This window comes from Ranitomeya variabilis, chromosome 8 (genome assembly GCF_051348905.1).
Source record: "Ranitomeya variabilis isolate aRanVar5 chromosome 8, aRanVar5.hap1, whole genome shotgun sequence".
Classification (NCBI taxonomy): Eukaryota; Metazoa; Chordata; class Amphibia; order Anura; family Dendrobatidae; genus Ranitomeya; species Ranitomeya variabilis.
The window spans coordinates 165,187,905-165,208,565 of NC_135239.1; the positions used below are offsets into that span (position 1 = coordinate 165,187,905).

At 42.0% G+C, this 20,661-nt stretch overlaps 1 protein-coding gene across 1 annotated transcript; it reads right to left on the reverse strand.

Moving 5' to 3' along the window:
- Nucleotides 1-271: 271 nt before the first annotated feature.
- On the reverse strand, nucleotides 272-12,534 carry LOC143788119 (leucine-rich repeat transmembrane protein FLRT1-like). The gene is made up of 4 exons (XM_077277513.1): nucleotides 12,349-12,534; nucleotides 7,907-8,346; nucleotides 2,893-3,494; nucleotides 272-1,185 (listed from the first exon to the last, which is right to left on the reverse strand). Exons 2-4 carry the CDS (start codon nucleotides 8,334-8,336, stop codon nucleotides 367-369), a joined length of 1,851 nt encoding a protein of 616 aa, XP_077133628.1. The 5' UTR covers nucleotides 8,337-8,346; nucleotides 12,349-12,534; the 3' UTR covers nucleotides 272-366.
- Nucleotides 12,535-20,661: the final 8,127 nt, after the last annotated feature.

A 20,661-nucleotide genomic window follows, 5' to 3' on the forward strand; every position in this document is an offset into this window, starting at 1 on the left:
AGCAGACTACTGTATGCCTTTATTGTGGCATAGATTGGGAGAACCCACATATCTCCGATGGACACTGCAAAATGCAGAAGACCCTCAGTCATATGTAGGACAGGGCCGCTGCATTTTGTGCTGGGATTTGTAAGTAAAAATATTAATGAAAATAGAACCACATATTTGGAACGGGAACAGTTCTATCTTCCTGTTGGTCTCCCTGGATGATTGTCAAAGTATTACCGTAGTTCCCGGTTGAACACTTTATAGCACGGGAGCTTTCTGAAGATCAGTTAATGTACAGTGGTTTAATTTTTAATAATTTTCATTAGTAAAAGTGTAACAGTTTTAAGATCACTACATGTTACTCAACCTACAGAAAAATCAGAGTGAAACATACTTTGGAACAGAAGGCAAGGATATTGACTCGGCAAGGCTACAATCAAGTTTTTCATTATCCATTCCCCATAGGCTGGATGAAGTGACATATACATGTCTGTCTTCATCTATATTTTCATACTCTCCGCCCCATTTATAAGGATCGGTTTCATCTTCCTTGCTGCCTTCTATTTCCTCGTCATTGTGATATCGTTGGAACTGAAAGTTACTTGAACGCAGGACATAGCCGGTGATGATGGCCGCCACTAAAATCACCACTCCAGCCACGGTTGAACCTATAATCGCGAATGGAGAGGCGGAGGCCTTGGGTTGAGAATGGCTATGATACGCGGTCTCCGACAGTGCACTGGTTTCCCCACTTGCACATTGCTTGGATTTTGGGGTTTCACAAGTCGCAATGTCCTTATTGTGAGGGATAATGCAGACATTGTAGGTTGTACCAGGAAACAGATGGAAAAGTTGCCCTTGAGTTTGTTTCCCTGAGATGTGCAGTGTATCCCGATGGTCAACAGATGAGTAATCTATCTGGAAATATCTGTAGTCTCTGAAGCTAGACCACGAGACATCAAGCGAATCCTCCCCTGTTGGTTTCACTAAGATGTTAGCTATGTCATCAGCAAAACATGGATCTTCCTCTATTATGTTAATCCATGTAGTAGATGTGGGTGTAATTGTGGTTTTGGTAAGTTCTTTATTGCCAGTCACCACTGATGGAGATGTATTTATGAATTGTCCTTCAGTTTGGTTTGCTGGTAGAAAGGTTGTTGCGTCAACAGCAAAGGATTTGCAATTGAAGTTCAAGATCTGTAAGAAAAGAGAAATATATAATTTCAGTGACTTTCTTTCTTATATCATTTGCTTATACTTTCTTTTTGTCAATTGCTTTGGCATATTTTGCCATTAAAATACTGATCTTAAAGGGGTTGTCTATTACTGCAGCTGCTGATTGGCTGCAGTTGATCAAGGACAGATGTAGCCAAATATGCACTCAATAGAGTGGAACCTCAGAGAGTGAAGAAAGGGACAGAAAACAAAATGGGAGAGGATGAGGATTAGTATACAAACAAAACAACAACCAACAGTCTTTAGAACACCACTCCAAACGCCTCCTCCAGCAACAAACTCCTCCACACTCCTGAACCAGGGCAGACTCAATCTCACCCTGGCAATCCTGATTGCCAGTGTCAACTATATATAGGAGAGGATTGTGTCCAATACTGAACAGCTCAGACCATCAAAGCTGGAAAGGCTCCAGCAGCCATCAAGTGAAAAAGGTTAACCCCTGCACTGCTAACAGAAAACACCCACATAAGCAAAGCAGCCAAGACTGTCCGAGACTACTAGATCTATGGGGGGATTTAACGGGTGAGTAATATTTTAATTTAAAGAATAACTGTGTAACTTTTTTTTTGCATATTGCTTTGCCCTCATAATTACAAACAGATACGTGGCGGTCCAAGTATGAATTCAAGAGAAAGCATAGGCTATGAATCCTATACTTTCTCAGCCAGAAGCTGTGTGCTACAGTCTCTTAAGTTCTACACCTCTCAGACGGGTGGACGGGTCTTTGAGCAATCGGTGGGGCTCCCAGGACCTGGACCCCCACCAGTTGACTTGCAATTATATGGGTAATGTAATATGAAAAGGTAATAAATGAATTTAACAGATAACTAATGGAAATTTAAAGGGAGTGTGCCAGCAGAAAATTACCAAAGCAAGCACAACATCTTGTAGGGACGTAGCGCTAATAAAAAATGTACTTTCAGTGTTCAAATCAATTGCTGCATTTGCCAGAAACCTTTACTCAAATATGCTAATGGAATGCTCCATGCACCTTCCCATCAATTAGTTCTCAATCGATCTCTGCCCTCCTCTTCTATTATTGATAGCTCTGGCTTTACCAGAGTCAGAGAAGGGCGGAGATAGACAAAAAATGGTTTCTCAATGTTGCCATTATGTTTTGGAACTGCCTGAGCCACACAAAGTGGCTCAGTGGTTAGCACTGATGTGCAGCGCTGGGGTCCCAGGTTCACATCCCACCAGGAACATCTGCAAGGAGTTTGTATGTTCTCCACGTGTATGCATTGGTTTCCTCCAGGTTCTCTGGTTTCCTCCAGCACTTCAAAGACAGGGTATTTAGATTGTGAGCTCCAATGAAGACAGCGATGATCATGTCTGTAAAGTGCTGCGGAATTAATGGTGCTATATAAGCAAAGCATGATAAATAATAAAATCCTGGATGACATGGACCATTTATCCCCTCTAGATATGTGCACAGTACATGAAAAATGTATTAATATCTAGCCCTTTTTTTTAGATGCTGGCTTGTGATCTATGTAAACCTGTTTCCCGTGAAAGTCTATTTCTATTTTAGAGCCATAAAGTATGTTACTGATAAATGCTAGGCTTCTCCTGTGGAATCTAATCAGCCTTATCCTAGTCTTAAAAGTCTATAGTTTAAATGGTCCTTCAATACCATGCAAGGGACCCTACATAGTTTATAACACTTACATTAATTGTAGTCAAGCTTCTCTCCTCCAAACCTTTGGGGCTCTTGCACTGAACCTCCTGCTTGGGATCATTTTTTTTACCCATTAATAATCGAATGTAGAGTTCGGCAATGGAGCAGTCACATTTCCAAGGGTTGCCAGTAAGGTAGATGGTTGTGGAGCTCTTAAGTTTAGATACAGAGAGAGATGTCAAGCTGTTGTTCCGTAAGTCAAGCACATCAAGCCTGCGCAGTCTCCTAAGGGCTAAGCTTGACACTTTTTTGAGTCCCATGTTGTCAACGTACAGTTCGCTCACAGATTTAAGGTTTCTACTAAAGGAGGTAGATGACAGTTTTCGGATTCGGTTTCTACTCAGGCGCAGAACCTGAAGATTCATTACAGATTTAAAGGGAGGGACACTGGTGAGGAGGTTGTTTTGCAGATCCAGTTTTCGAAGATAAACTGAGGCTTTGAAAGCTTCCTTAGATATGTTAGAGATCATATTAAACCCTAAATCAAGCCAACGTAGTTGGGTCAGACCTTTTAAGGACCCATCAGATATTTCTGCCAGTAAATTGTCCGTCAAGTAGAGCGCAATAAGATTTTTCAGTGGTAAAAATATATCTGGAAGAAAGAAATGCATATGGCGTCATCATCATGGATTGAGATCATCAAACATTTATTAGAGACACTACATGGCAAAACATATGTGGATAACCATCCTATTTCAAAATCATGGCCCAATTCATCACGGCTGGCTTTTCAAGTAGTTTTGCATCAAAATTCTGCAAATAGTTGCTTGTTTAATTGGGCTCCATGAGCGTTAATATGTGACTATTCAGTCAAACTCTTCGCTGGATATGATTAATCTAAACCCTAAAAAAACTCTAAACCATAAAAAAGCCACTTCCATTCCAACTCGCTAGTACTAGCCCTGGCCTCGTAAAAAGAAAAAAAATAACTGTGCCCAATTATATCAAAATAATTGTTTGTTATGGACAGGGGAACAAATAATAAAATGTATTTTACTGGTCCTTGGTAGTATGGAAATAACATAAAAATTCCCCCACGATCATGAAAAGAAGATGCAAAGATTATTTGAATATCATGAGAGTGTTTGTCCATAACCATTCTTGACAATTCCCCTTGTCAAAATTCTTCCGATGCACCTGGCTGAGAAAAAACTACATGTAGGTTGAAAATCTGTTTAAGGCCGGTTTCACACGTCAGTGATTCCGGTACGTGAGGTGACAGTTTCCTCACGTACCGGAGACACTGACACACGTAGACCCATAAAAATCAATGCATCTGTGCAGATGTCATTGATTTTTTGCGGACCGTGTCTCCGTGTGCCAAACACGGAGACATGTCAGTGTTCGTGGGAGCGCACGTTTTACACGGACCCAATAGAGTCAATGGGTCCGCGTAAAACACGGACCTCACACGGACATTCTCCGTCTGGGGTCCGTGTGCGTGCAGGAGACAGCGCTACAGTAAGCGCTGTCCCCCCCACATGGTGCTGAAGCCGCGATTCATATCTTCCCTGTAGCAGCGTTTGCTATAGAGAAAATATGAAGAATAGTGTTAAAAATAAAGATCCATGTGTCCGCCGCCCCCCCACCCCCTGTGCGCCCCCCCGCTGGTCAGAAAATACTTACCCGCTCCCTCGCTCCTTCCTGGTCTGGCCGCGGCTTACTGTATGCGGTCACGTGGGGACGATCATTTACAATCATGAATAGTCGGCTCCGCCCCTATGGGAGGTGGAGCCACATATTCATGACTGTAAATGATCGGGCCCACGTGACCGCATGCAGGAGAAGCCGCGGCCAGACCAGGAAGGAGCGACAGCCGACGGGGGGACCCGGGTAAGTATTTTCTGACCAGCGGGGGGGCGAACAGGGGGTGGGGGGGCGGCGGACACATAGATCTTTATTTTAAACACTATTCTTCATATTTTCTCTACAGCAAACGTTGCTGCAGGGAAGATATGAATCGCAGCTTCAGCACCATGCAGAGTGGGTACCACACGCTCCGTGTGGTACCCACTCGCCATACGGGCGGCACACGTGTGCCGCACGTATGGCCTCCGTGAGTTCCCAGGCACACGGACACGGATAACTCCGGTACCGATTTATTCCGGTACCGGAATTATCTGGACGTGTGGGACAGCCCTAAGGCTATGTGCACACGTCCGGAATTGCCATGGAAATTTCCGTGGCAATTCCGCAACTGTGCCGCGGGTAAAATGCATGCGGAATTGACATGCGTTTTCCCGCTAAACACTAGTGTTTTCCAAGCGTAATTAGCTTGCAGAATGCTAGCGTTTTCCAAGCGATCTGTAGCATCGCTTGGAAAACTGATTGACAGGTTGGTCACACTTGTCAAACAGAGTGTTTGACAAGTGTGACCAATGTTTTTAGTATTGATGCTGCCTAAGCAACATCAATAGTAAAAAGATCTAATGTTAAAAATAATAAAAAAATAAATAAATCGTGATATTCTCACCTTCCGGCGGCCCCCGCAGCATTCCAGCTCCTCGCGATGCCCCCGGCAGCTTCCGTTCCCAGCAATGCTTCCTGGCAATTACCCCAGATGATGTAGCGGTCTCGCGAAACCACTACGTCATCACAGGTCATTGCCGCAATGCATCACTGGAAACGGAAGCATCGTGAGGAGCGGGAAGGCTGCGAGGGACACCGGAAGGTAAGAATATCACGATTTATTATTTTCATTCTTTTTTTTTTCAACAATTATATGGTTCCCAGGGCCTGGAGGAGAGTCTCCTCTCCTCCACCCTGGGTACCAACCGCACATGATCCGCTTAGTTCCCGCATGGTGGGCATAGCCACATGCGGAAAGTAAGCGGATCAATGCATTCCTATGTGTGCGGAATCCCTGTGATTCTGCACAAAGAATGAACATGCTGCGTTTTTTTCCGGAATGCAATTCCGCTGCAGAAGAGTGGGCGGGGTTATACTGAGCTCAGCATTGCACTGATAAATCTGCAGCAGAGAAAACTGTGATTGTATCAAAATCACAGCAAGCAGCCGAGCACGTGACACATCACTGGAATCAGGGTCTTTATGTGGCTGTATGCAGTAGGTGTACCCCATACTGACTTAGGATTTCTTTATTTTATAGCCAGATCATAAGTGGAATTTGTAGTGCCACTTGACTGCAACGTGAGATGAGCTGAAAACTTTCTATTTTAGTCTGGACTGAGGCCCTGATTCATCAGGGAGACAAAATTATGGAGTAAAACACAATTTTTGTGCAAAATTCGAAATTGTAAAAAAAAGTTTGCGTTTTTTGACACTTTTAGTCTATTCCTGGCAAATGCTACCAAAATGATTGAAGGTAGGATGAAGCACAGTTCCACCTCTTCACTTCTTTGCTTGTTTTTTTTTTTTTTTAATTTCCTATTTTTTTTTTATTCAAAATGTATCATATGATGTTCTTTTCCAAGTTTTTTTTCTCTAGATTTTCTAGATTTTTTTCTGGATTTAGGTATAATTAAAAAAAACGCACACCAGAAAAACATGTCAAAAAGTGTGACAAATCAAAGAAATGCTTGTAAAAATATATTAAATTCAAGGTTTTTTTTATTTTTTTTACAAGCACTAAAAAGGGTCATAATCAGTTCATGTCCCTCAGAGCTGCTTACAAAGACAGGATGCAGTATTTGCTAGATGGCTATGCCTTTGACACAGTGGACCATTCCCTATTATTACAGACCCTCTCATCCCTTGGCATCACAGACTTGGCCCTATCCTGGATCTCATCATACCTAACAGACTGGACATTCAGCGTCTCCCACTCACACACCACCTCCTCACCTCGCCCCCTATCTGTCGGAGTCCCACAAGGTTCAGTCCTTGGGCCCCTGCTTTTCTCCATTTACACCTTTGGCCTGGGACAGCTCATAGAATCTCATGGCTTTCAGTATCACCTCTATGCTGATGACACACAGATATACATCTCTGGACCAGATATCACCTCCCTACTAACCAGAATCCCTCAATGTCTGTCCACTATTTCATCCTTCTTCTCCGCTAGATTTCTGAAACTTAACATGGACAAAACAGAATTCATCATCTTTCCCCCATCTCACGTGACCCCCCCAACGAACCTATCCATTACAGTAAATGGCTGCCCACTCTCCCCAGTCCCACAAGCTCGCTGCCTCGGGGTTATCCTTGACGCTGATCTCTCCTTCAAACCACATATCCAAGCCCTTTCCACTTCCTGCCGACTTCAACTCAAAAATATTGCACGAATCCGTTCATTCCTCAACCAAGAATCTGCAAAAACCCTAGTCCATGCCCTCATCATCTCTCGCCTTGACTACTGCAACCTTCTGCTCTGTGGCCTCCCCTCAAACACTCTCGCACCCCTCCAATCTATTCTAAACTCTGCTGCCCGACTAATCCACCTGTCCCCCCCGCTATTCTCCGGCCTCTCCCCTTCACTGGCTCCCCATTGCCCAGAGACTCCAGTACAAAACCCTAACCATGACGTACAAAGCCATCCACAACCTGTCTCCTCCTTACATCTGTGACCTCATCTCCCGGTACTTTCCTACACGCAACCTCCGATCCTCACAAGATCTCCTTCTCTACTCCCCTCTTATCTCCTCTTCCCACAATCGTATACAAGATTTCTCTCGCGTATCACCCCTACTCTGGAACCCTCTACCACAACACATCAGACTCTCGCCCACCATCGAAACCTTCAAAAAGAATCTGAAGACCCACCTCTTCCGACAAGCCTACAACCTGCAGTAACCACCGATCGACCAAACCGCTGCATGACCAGCTCTACCCTCACCTACTGTATTCTCACCCATCCCTTGTAGATTGTGAGCCTTCGCGGGCAGGGTCCTCTCTCCTACTGTACCAGTTATGACTTGTATTGTTCAAGATTATTGTACTTGTTTTTATTATGTATACCCCTCCTCACTTGTAAAGCGCCATGGAATAAATGGCGCTATAACAATAAATAATAATAATAATAATAAATGGCTATGTCTACAGTACCTGGTTGCAGATGGCGGATTTTATTCTTCTGTAGATACAAATAAAGCAAATTGCTCAGATCTTCAAAGGTGCCATTCTCCAATTCCTGGATCTCATTGGTGTCTAAATACAGGTGTTGTATGCCAGTCACTTTCTGGAATGTGTCTGGCTTGATGGTTTGGATATTACAATTTCTTAAAAAGAGGGCTTTTATCTCTGGCAGATCCTGGTGAAAACTCTGCTGAAGGAACGTTAAGTTGTTGTAATCCATGTGAAGCTCTATGGTGCTGTTGGATACGTCAGGTGGTATAGTTGTGAGATTGCTGTAAGTGCATTTGACTTGGTGCTCAGCAGTAAGACAGGTACACTTTTCAGGGCAGGGAGCAAATTGTTCCGCTGACACCCAGGTATTTGCGAACAATCCTAGAAGCATCAGAGCTGGCCCATCCATAGTGAATTACCTGTACAGACAAGACAGAAATCAATTAAATAAGACAATTGATTACTTAACTTCCTTTTTTTTAATATCTTCAACTTTCTACTTCATTGGAACTAATATTTTAAAGTTGCAATCAAAATTATTCAATTCTCACACTGCAAATTAGGTTTATTAGCAAAGTTGACCAGAATTCTGCTGTTTGCAATAAAACAAAAAAAAAAACAATTCAAATACGGTTGCTCAACACAACCGACAAGTGGTTTCTCCAAATTCAACACAAAATGCCACTTTTAATGACTATTGCCGTCTCAAAATGATTCAACCCAAGCATTTGTAGTAGTTAGTAGAGCCCTTTTGGCTATTCTGACCTGTTGTAAACATGATGTATAGCCAGACACCAACTTCTGGAAGTGTTCCTAAGGAATCTCAGCCCATTCCTCCTCAACAATGGCCTCCAGGTCACTAATATTCTTAGGTTTGTTGCAACCGCCTTCTTCAAATTCCACCAAAGATTTTCTGAATAGTGCATGTCAGGCAATAGTAACTGTTACACCAGAATCTTCAGGACGTCTTCCGAAACCACTCATTGGTGGACTTTAAGGTATGCTTGAGATCATTGCCCTTTAGAAAAGTCCAATGATGCCCAAGCTTCAGCTTCCTCATGGAAGGAATGACATTTTGACGCTTGATTTAATTCATTTTGCCATTTAAATGATGAAGGTTTCCAGTGGAAAGCTGCCCCAGAGCGTCAAATGAGCCACCACCATGCTTCACTGTAGGCATCACCAAGTATCTACCATGCTTCATTGTAAGCATCACTGAGCTACCACCATACTTAACTGTAGGCAAGGTGATCTTTTTATTCCTCCAACTCTAGACATTCAGCTGATCCTTAGGCCAAAAAGTTATTTTGTTTTATTGCTCCACAGAACAGAATCCCAAAACTTATGTGGCTTATATGATTTTGAGCATATGTGAGACAACTTTTCTTGTGCTTTTGGGGCAGTAGAGGTGACATCTTGGAGCCCGGACATGGAGACCTTCAACGTTTAGTATGTTCCTTACTGTGGAATCCTCAGTGCCTGCTGTCACCAGATCATGCTGCTGCAGGTTCTTTTGCAGGCACTCTGGAGTTCTTCACCACCTGCCTCCTAAGGAAACTAGTGGCAGCTGGTGCTAGGTTCATCTTTCTGCATTGTCCAGAGAGCGTAGCCTGTGCTCCTGTAACTCTGAACTCTGACCATCTGTATGTCTAGAAACATTCAATGCCTTTATATCTTTTATCTTTTCCTTGTTTGTGCAAGGCAGTCATCTCTTCTCTTAACTTTTTTAACTACTCTCTTGACTTGGCCATATTTCTAACATACAGTCAAACATTCCAGTCCGCAAACCCAAAGCCAGTCCAAGTTATTTGATGTCTTTTATCTCAAACTCAACTGATGAAGTCAATTAATATTTGAGACAACACCCAATTTTGCAAAATGTGCGGTTTTATGAGGGAATAATGATTTAAAGTGTAATTTCTTGTTGAATTTGTGGAGAAACCACGTGTTATATATTATGCTCCGGCTCGTTTCTTTGGTTTTGCTGTAGCTTCTTGTACTTTGTAGAAACTGAGGCATGGCCCTTGTTTCTGAGCTAGGCATTTATCTGTATAGCTTCCCATGAAGATGTAGCTGAACAATCGGGACCCTCTCCTGCTCTGCACTTACATACATTGAGGTAGGTATATTTTATTTTTTTACTCTGGACCTAAAAACTGTTCTGCCCGCCACTAATGTCTGCTGGCAGAGACCGCTACTAATGGTGATTCTGTGGCTTCCACTGACATCACGTCCACAGAGCAGCGCCTTCTCGTCCACTCTGATCTGTTGATGACGAGTGGCTGTTGATGTCATGCTGATTCTGCTGAATGTCAACAGAGCAACCCTGCAGAGGAAGAGCTGCTCTGTTAATACGAAGCAGTAGAATTGCCGGCAGGAGTGGTATGTGACCACTCTGAGTCTGCGTCGGGTAATCAGGAACTACCTGCCTGATAGTTCTAAGGCCCATAGTAAAAGCATAAAATAGTCCTGGATAACCCCTTTAAATTTGTGTATGACCCTTCTTTCCATTCAGCCAATATAAGCAATGATGAATGGCAGGGTCACCTTCGGTCAATGCTCCCTCATATATTCACATTTTATACAACCTTAATACTGGAGACCTCTCATTTAATGAATGATACGTTTTCTTCAGCATTTTCTCTCAGCACTTTCTAGAATCCAAAAATTAACTGCGCTATGATTAGTATATTGCTATCTTTTAAAAAACACTCCAAAAGCATTTACAGGTATATATGTATACATATAAAGTTTATTATTATTATTTTTAATCGGATTATCAGAAATCCTTCCAGTACAGAACTATATACATGGATCAAAGTCTTTTGACATCCTGTAAAGCCGGAGTCTCAAACACGTGGCCCTTGGGTTGCATGCGGCCCCTTAGGCTGCTTCATGTGGCCCGCAGGCACTTTAGACCCTTTGACAATCATAGCCCGGTTCAGGGGTCACAATGTGCCTTCTTGGACGTGCATTCAATTGAAATGTATTGCCACGTAGAGACAAACTCTGTGCACAGCAATACCAATGTCAGCCGCCGGCCAGCAGCTGACTTTGGCGTGCCGGTGTGGCGGCTTATGATGTTACTGCCGTGTCGGGCATTACGATGTCAGCTGCTTGCCTCAGTATTGCCGTGCAGCGAGCTGGACACTGCACGGCAATACATTTCCATGGACACACATTAAACTGAATTAAAGCGCTGACATAGGCGGCCTCTGGACTGGGCTGCAATCGTCAAGTGGTCTTCAGTGCCTGTGGGCCTCATGTGCGGAAAGGAGGACAGGTGAGAAGAATTTTTTTTTTACGTTTATGTGAATAACGCCACAATAGGGGACATTACTACGAGATGGGGATCAGAATGGGGCATTACTACAAGATGAAGACGAGGATGGGCACATTGTTACATGAAGGGGACAGAGATGGGGCATTACTACAAGATAAGTACTAGGATTTGGCACATTACTACAAGATGGGAAGCAGGATGGGGCATTACTACAAGATAAGTACTAGGATTTGGCACATTACTACAAGATGGGAAGCAGGATGGGACATTACTACAAGAAGGGAACCAGTATGAGGCATTACTACAAGATGAGGACCAAGATGGGGAGATTACTACAAGAAGGGTCCAGGATGGGGCACATTACTACAAGATGTTTGCCAGAATTGCTATATGGTGCTAATTGTAAGACAATGTTACTGTATGTGGCCAACTGGGGGAAACAAAATTGTAAAAATGTAAAAAAAAATTTCAAAATTTCAAAATAAAGCATTAAAAATTATTTTGCCACTAAAAATGCTGTTTTATATATAAACTAAAGTAAACAAAACAAAAAGTGCACGTTTGTTATCGCCACATCCATAACGACCCAAGCTATAAAACTACCATAACCATAAAGAACGCCATTTGAAAAAAATTGAATAAACTCAGCAAAAATGTTAAAGAAAATGATCAAAAAGGTGTACAGAAAACAAAAATGGTATCACTAAAAATGTTACTTTGTCCTGCAAAGAATGCAGCCCCCCAAATTTGTATAGGCAGGCCATTTACCGTTACCGAGCCGAGTTTGAGTCCCCTGCTGTAAAGTTTAGCAAACTATTTTTTCATACAGGGGTAAATGTACCTCTACATAAACCTAATAAAAACACAAAGAGATATGAAAGTCTCTAGATAATGCAATTAGCCACATATGAAAGCACCGTAATATTTCGTACCAGTATGAAGCCATAAAGTATGTGTACGTCAGCCCTAATGGTGAAAAGTACTGCAGCCACACAGAGAAATGGAAGCCTCCTGCTGTTAGCAGCCTGTCCTCTGTGCTGTTTAATATGTCTAACCCCCTCCAATGTCAAATCCGAATACGCCCAGGCTTCTACACATGCATGAACATATAATATTATCATATTTTGAGGCATCTTACCAATACTGCGCAGAATATCTCCCGGTGAGCTCCGCAGCTTGTCGGATGTGGATTCTCTTCTCTACTTTCTCACATAAGAACAGGACGATTGAACAACTTTGTTTTACTAACGCATGTACGGGAGGAAGTAAGAAGGATATGGAGGGTTCACATTCTTTCCTGCCATTGTCAGGACTTTTGTTTAATGAGTGAAAGTCACAGGAAACTTTTAGGAAACCTATTTTTCCGTTTTGCTGATTGTGAGAATTTGTCCTGTCTTTTTCTTCTTTTTTTTTGTAGTAATCATCAACCCTTCATGTCAGTGAAGGGAAATAGTGTGATGCTGGGAATAAACACATTATTTAGATATAGGCTTAGAGCCGCAAACTAAACCTAGATACAGTTCTGATAAAGCCCAGATGAATACGGACCTACAGTAGATACTGCACACATCACCTACCACTAATATTACCTCCCCACATTTACCACCCAGAACTGCCGAAAAAATACCAATGTTCAGCCCCTTAAGAATAGAGTAGCAAAGAAATACCTCTGTGAAGCACCCAAATATCTCCATCTCAGAGCCAAATACCACCATGTAAGGCCTAAATTACCCCTTACAATTCTAAATTGCATTCTGCATGGTTTTGTGCTGCTAAGTTCCATTAATTAGGTTTTAATTGAATGACTGAGTAGGACCCCTTCAACGTGCACCTCCATTGTATGTATTAGTGTGTCAGAGAATCCTCATTAAAACACAAACCTAAAAATCCAGCATCATATTCTACTAGGGTACACCAAAGTTTTCATCACATACATACATCCTGTACCAAGTTAGGTTCACAATCCAATTTTCTTATCTCAGCCACACCACATAATATTAGGGACAATTTTATCAAAAAGCTAGTTTGGAAGGTAGCCACTGAATGGAGCATGGCACCCCTTTAAGAAAGAGCAATTCAGCTCTATTATTGGGGATCTCAGCAGTGGCATGGAAGCACAGACACCACATCTTCACTTTCAACAGGGGCAAATTTACTTTGTATTGTGGGGAACAGTCTCTTTAAACGTTTCAGCAGGAACTTATTTTCAGCCTTTAAACTCAGTCACCGAGGCTTTCCTTCTCTGGCCTTATTTCAGTGCTGGACCTCTTCATAATTAGGACCATTCTCAGGACGGTTTTATTATTTATCCCTCTCATATTTTCACCTCAGGCCTTCCTCCCTGAAGTACTCAATACTCGCCGAGGAGCTGTCCTGTGACACAGCTCTGCTTCCTTAGCCTTTCGCTCTTCATCTCCTTCAGGCAGCGGACACTCTCCACTCTTCTGACTAGACATGACTGTCTCCTCAGGTGTCAGGTTCTCTCTTGCCTTCCCACGTAGTTCTATTTTACTGCCACATCGACACCACTACAGGCCTCTACTCTTTCCCAAGAATTTTACGCAGTATAGAGAGTGACTTTTCTCCTTACTGGGGGCTCAGCTTCTTCTAACAGGGTCAATCACAGAGGCTAGCTCAAGTTAGGTAATGTAGCCTGGGACGGCACATTGCTACTGACTAATTGGTCTGCCCTCATCTACAAGCTGTAAGCTATTCAATCTGTAAAATGTTACTCACCATTCAGGTAGAATGTTAAGTAGGGAATGAAAAAAAAAGCCAATGTGTATGAATTGGTTGTTATCTTTTGATTAAATTTAGTAGTGCGCAAATAATTAAAGATAAAAAATGGCTTGCTAAAGCTCTCCTGAAATGTGACCTACAAGGGCAGATTCCCATTCATCTAATGTGGACGTGAACCTTAAGTCAAATAGGTTTGGTAGGGAGAGGACAGTAATCCTCTTGTAACATGGCACGGGGCGGTACATTAGATAGTGGGCACACAATTTTATTAATTTTCCTTTACAATACAGAGCATTTTCCACACAGCGTTTCAATTTTTACTACTGTCTCGTACACTGTAGCGCAATGTATTCTCAAGAACTAACTCCAACCAATAAATGGCGCCGGCTCTCTTGCCGCTAGACACCATTCATCATTTCCCCTCAATGGGGTTGTCTTTGGCTCACCATCCCGTTTTATCTCCTGCACCTGTTTTCCTGAGTTGCACCTTACTGGGTGGGCCATTTCCTTTGGCTTCATTTTACCGACCACTACTCGCTGTAGGCTGGCACTTCCAGTCCCAACACTCCCTTCGGTAGGCAGAACTTCTGGAGGGCTGGACAGCTCTTCACGCCTTTTTGTGCCTTCTACACCCACAATGTGCAGGACCTTCTCATTTTTCTGCACCACTAACCCCCATTACAAAGTTTGTTAGGTGCACTCTTAGACCGCGTAATGGTCGCCATCCTCCATATAACTTGAGTCTTCCCCACATCACTCTGCTCATCTAGCTGCAAGGATCAGTCCTGCTGACTAAGTGTAATGTGGCACGGGGCGGCAGCTCTGGGTGAGGTACTTGTCTCTTGTACCACGGAATGTAACATAAAGGTGGGAGTCCTGACATAGATCAAAACAGATACCAAAAGGAATGAGGGCCCTGCTCGCAAGCTTACAATCTATGAGGAAAAAGGGGAGACTCGAAAGGTGGATGGTAACACTTGTTTTTGTGGTTCGGACCAGCCATAGTGTAAGAAACGGGTGTTCATGTAATGCTGCATGAAACGGTTATCGGCCTAAGTATGTAACAATCACCAGTCAAAAATAAACTTTTTACTCAACGATAACTTGGGGGGAATTATATACAGTAGATATCGGGCACACAACTTGATGAATGTTTCCTTTACAATACGGAGCATTTTCCACACACATTTTCAATTATTTCCTCTTTACTCACTTGTCCTCTATCTTTAACGTCCCTATCTACTTCACCACATTCCTATTCAGTACTACAGTCCAATTTGCAAGAGTCTTATTCTGAACCCGCAGATCTGCATAGTCTTTCCCTTCAAGGAAAGAACTGTGGCTTGTGAAAGAATTCACCCCCATGGCATTTATTGTGTTTTTCTATCCCACAACCTGGAATTTCACAGATTTTTTTGAGGGTTTGCATCAGTTCATGTATAGAACAAGCCTACAACTGTGAACATTTGTTTTTCTTTTTATTATGAAGCAAACAACAAATAGGATAAAATAACTGAAAACGTCAATGTGTATAACTACTCACCCCCCTAAAGTCAGTACTTTATAGAGCCTCCTTTTGCAACAATTACAGCTGCAAGTCGCCTTGGATAAGTCTCTATGAGCTTTCCACTGGGATTTTTGGCCATTCCTCAAGGCAAAACTGCTCTAGCTCCTTCATGTTAGATGGTTTCCTCTGGTGAACAGCAATCTTCAAGTCTGACCACAGATTCTCAGTTGCATTAAGTTCTAGGCTTTGACTAGGCCACTCCAAAACATTTACACTTACACCTTTCCCCTTAAACCACATGACTGTATTTTATTCTTTTTTTGTGGGGTTCACCATGCGATAAAAGTGATAAGACCAATTTGTTTATCGGGTCGGTACGATTGTAGCGATACCAGATTTATAGACAGTGCCTTGCGAAAGTATTCGGCTCCCTGGAACTTTTCAACCTTTTCTCACATATCATGCTTCAAACATAAAGATACCAAATGTAAATTTTTGGTGAAGAATCAACAACAAGTGGAACACAATTGTGAAGTTGAACGAAATGTATTGGTTATTTAAAATTTTTGTGGAAATTCAAAAACTGAAAAGTGGGGCGTGCAATATTATTCAGCCCCTTTACTTTCAGTGCTGCAAACTCACTCCAGAAGTTCATTGTGGATCTCTGAATGATCCAATGTTGTCCTAAATGCCTAATGATGATAAATATAATCCACCTGTGTGTAATCAAGTTTCCGTTTAAATGCACCTGATCAGTGATAGTCTCAGGGTTTTGTTTGAAGAACAGAGAGCGTCATGAAGACCAAGGGATACAACAGGCAGGTCCGTCATACTTTTGTGGAGAAGTTTAAAGCCGGATTTGGATACAAAATGATTTCCAAAACTTTAAACACCCCAAGGAGCACTGTGCAAGCGATCATATTGAAATGGAAGGAGTATCATACCACTGCAAATCTACCAAGACCCGGCCGTCCCTCTAAACTTTCATCTCAAACAAGGAGAAGACTGATCAGAGATGCAGCCAAGAGGCCCATGATCACTCTGGATGAACTGCAGAGATCTACAGCTGAGGTGGGACAGTCTGTCCATAGGACAACAATCAGTTGTACACTGCACAAATCTGGCCTTTATGGAAGAGTGGCAAGAAGAAAGCCATTTCTTAAAGATACTCATAAAAAGTGTTGTTTAAAGTTTGCAACAAGCCACCTGGGAGACACACCAAACATATGGAACAAGGTGACAATTACATCCCATAATGAAAACAATTTTCCTCCTGTATTGGTTCATCTCCACGTGGAGGAACCACTGATATAGGAGTTGAAATACCAAAGCAGGACACTCCCACAATGCATTATGCCCATAGAGAAATGGAGTTCGAGTCCAAAGTAGTATAAAAATAATCAATTTTATTTGTAACACATAACAATTCTTAACATAAAGTCTCAAATAGATTACAGTTCTTTTTGAACATGCTCAGCAAGGGAACAACCGGTACCAGACCTTGTGAAGGGACAAATTAAGAAAGATTCTCCATTTTGTGTTTTTGACTCCATTTTCTTGTTGCTTAAAGATAAATTCTGTTATTTAATTAGGTAAAAGGTTACAGCTGCCATGAAGTTAACTTTATCTTGTTGTTCACAAGCCTGGTATGCAACTAGGCTATGGTTCATAATTGGTATAAAGACCTTGAGTCTTCTGACTCGAGCCAGATAATAGATTCGGGGGTGTATTGCTATACAAGACTGAGACACCTGTTAGTATGTGATTTATATGCCAAGGAGATATGACCATATATGTAATTTCCGTTTTTTCTGTATTCTCATGGGTTAAGTTTTTCCTGCATTCTTATAGGTTAAGAACTGTGAGCGTGTTCTTATGCTGATTGGTTGAAGTATAATTTCTATGATTATGAAAAGCAATACACAATAAAACGGGGGCCAGAGATCTGCTCGATCCCCCATACAGAGGCACAAGTCTCTGTCTGGTCATTTTCAGTTGCCGGCAACGCCCTGTAGATTAATTTGGAAATCACTGAGTTAACCGTGAAGGATCAATTTAGATCCTCCCTCAACAACCTGTGTGACCTACTACATACTGCTGAATATATGAAATAAAGTGCTCTGTGCCTATATCAAAAATATCATGGGGACCAGAACCCCTTAGGAACAAGTTCTCATATGTATCTCATGTCTCATATCCTTAAATAAAAGGTATCTGCTTAATAAATTAGCCCATAATTAATTAGATGTCCCAGGTATGGTTCCTTACCCATGTGGCAGATGCAGGTCGGTCACAGAGTACGGCCCCAACGCGCGTTTCGCGATCATGTGACAGGGGTCGGCGATGCGCTCATTTCTGGCTCATTTATCAGGTTTATAGCGGAGGGTGAATCACGATTTCACCCGCCGCTATTGCGCGCACATGTCAGCTGTACAAAACAGCTGACATGTCGCGACTTTGATGTGGGCTCACTGCCGGAGCCCACATCAAAGGGTACGACACGACATGCGCCGTACTAGTACGGGGCATGTCATGAAGGGGTTAAGGAGCTGGAAGAATTCTTTCCTTTTTGGCTGTTTTTAGACACTGAAAACAATATTTTAGTCAAATGAATTTGTTTTTGCATCTTCATATTCTGAGAGATGTAACTTTTTAATTTTTTTGCCAAATGAGCCATATTAGGGCTTGTTTTTTTAGCGGGACAGTTTGGTGTTTTCATTTGTACCATTTTTTTTTACATATGACTTTTTGATCGATTTTTATTAACTTTTTTGTGAATGAAAAAGCGACTTTTTAAAAACATTTTTATACGGTGTTCGCCAAACAGAATGAATAACGTGCCAGTTTTATAGAGTGGGTCTTTATGGATGCGGCGATACCAATTATGTGTACTTTTTTTGTTTATTTTTGTTTTATCAGAAACCCTGCCTTTTGCGTGGCAAAATGGATTTTAGTGATTTGTGTGCACTTTTTTACATGTTTTATTTTACTTTTAACTTTTTTTACTTTGTCCCACTGTGGGACATGTATATTTTTTTTATTTTGATCATTTGTTTCATACACTGCTATACTCATGTACAGCAGTGTGTGAGACTGTCAGCGTCTCACTGACACAGCCTTTGAGACTCAGCAGCTTATTGCTGGATCTCACAGGCCACTGTACCCTGGGGTCGTCACATGACCTGAGGGTACCATGGTAACCATCGGGACTCTCATTCTAATCACGAGAATCCGATGGTTACTAAGGGGGTCTTGTGGAGCCCTTGTAGCAACTTAAATACCCCTGTCACGATTGACCGCGGTTTTTAAGGTGTTAGTTGGCACCAAGCGGTAGAAATTTTGGACGGGTCCGATAATGCAGGGCGTCAGCTGTCATGTACAGCTGACACCCATGGGAATCTCCATGCAACAGAATAGGAAAATCAGGAAGGGGCAAACACTTTTTCACACCACTGTACTTGTTCTTCAAGGGGAACAGCGGGCAATATATCCATCTCCTTACACTCTCCATCATGGTTCTTAAGCCATAGACACACAAAATCACAAGGGCCACTGACAAGTGAGAGGTAAAACTGGCAAGTCAAAGGGGCAACTGGTAAGTCAAAGAGACAACTCCATACTGGGAATCTATGTCAAATGGGGGCCGCAACTGAACCACCCACACTGTTATCATTTTGTCATGAACAGCTCTCTGCTGCCTCCTATCATCCGGAAAATTACTTGATTGACCGACGATTAACATAGGAGTCTTATGGCTGTTTCCACTAAGGTCAGTTATTGGAAAACTAACGGTGAGAGTATGGTATATACACCTCCGATTCCAACACATGGAATATGTATATACCCCTGGAATGATCACTGCTAGCTCCACGATAACTCAAGAACTACTCGCTGCCACCACCAGTCATTTTTATACAGGCTGAATGGATGCCTGGTTATGGTAGCATATGGCTTTGGAGTGCGGTTTACAGAACAAAAGGAACAAAACTATAAAATTTAGTATTTAATACAGAACAATAAACAGTGTTTATAAAAATATACAAAATATTTTACAAAGGAGACAAAACCATACAGCATATGCAATTACATAAAATAAACAAAATTAACAAGGAAACTTACTACGCTGATTACAGAGATAATTCAGCTAAGCAAAGGAGAGCACTTGGATTGAAAAATGTCCAGTGACGGGAATCATCCATACACCAATATGTATCTCTCCATATGAACCCAGATCATAAGATCACCTTGACCTTTTATCAGCACCACAACCCTCTCCCTAGCTGACCTCACGTGAGCCGCATTGTGGGATGTTCTCAGCCTTTCGAGATTTTATGGAATTCCCAACCTTAACAATATTTTCAATCCTGACTATAGCAGAAGTTCGAGTACACCACCATATTTTTTATTGGGATTTTACTTTTCCATAGATAGCAAACAGGACATGGCTGGTGTCAGCGATCTGAAAACTATTGATTTGAGGTTTATAAGCAGGTATCACAGTTATGAGAAAATATGCATATTCTTTCCTGATTAGTCCCGAAGTTGAAAATCTATGTCCCATAAATATTGGATCCATACAAATCTCAATATCTCTATCTGGACTCCGTAGGTGGGCTGGCTACCAAAGATGCTTTGATGAAAGGCAGCTCATCCTGACAGGAACAATAGTTACTCCTAAAGGTGTTAAGATTTCCTGCTTCTCTTCCTCTCCAATCTATAAATCCCAGTCTTCCTCACAATAGACATCCTGCTTGGCACTGCAAATTCCAAACTTCCAAATTTTAATTAAGATTCCGCACTACACCATATGTTCACTGTGTAATTCTACACAAAAGATTTTTAGAATGTCAGCTCTTTTCACTGTTGGAGAAGAGAGAGGAGGAGGAAGGGGAGTGAATGCTTCTTCAGTAATGGCTTTAGGGATCTTAATATTTTCTATGACACTCCATTTGACACAAAGTCTGTGCTGGATCACACCCTATCCTTCAACTGGATTATATATTTTGCAGATGCTTGGGGGGCACATGACAAAGCTGCCTGGTATACAAAATGTAAAAATAACACTCCAGTATTATTATTCTTGGAAGTCCCATGTAATTAGCAAGAAGCAGAGAAGGCCTTGAATTTTTAAACAGTGGAAGAAGCCAAGTACCGGTAATTAAACTTTGGAGAGTTGAGTTGACCTGTATGAAATTCTCCAGGTTA

What these genes read in the sequence shown, in the direction of transcription:
- LOC143788119 (XM_077277513.1), bottom strand. Translation starts at nt 8,336, where the DNA reads ATGGATGGGCCAGCTCTGATGCTTCTAGGATTGTTCGCAAATACCTGG. An exon ending in AATCCGCCATCTGCAACCAG is followed by an intron (nt 3,495 to 7,906) that starts GTACTGTAGACA and finishes TCTTTCTTCCAG; the next exon opens with ATATATTTTTACCACTGAAA. An exon ending in GAAGCTTGACTACAATTAAT is followed by an intron (nt 1,186 to 2,892) that starts GTAAGTGTTATA and finishes CTTTTCTTACAG; the next exon opens with ATCTTGAACTTCAATTGCAA.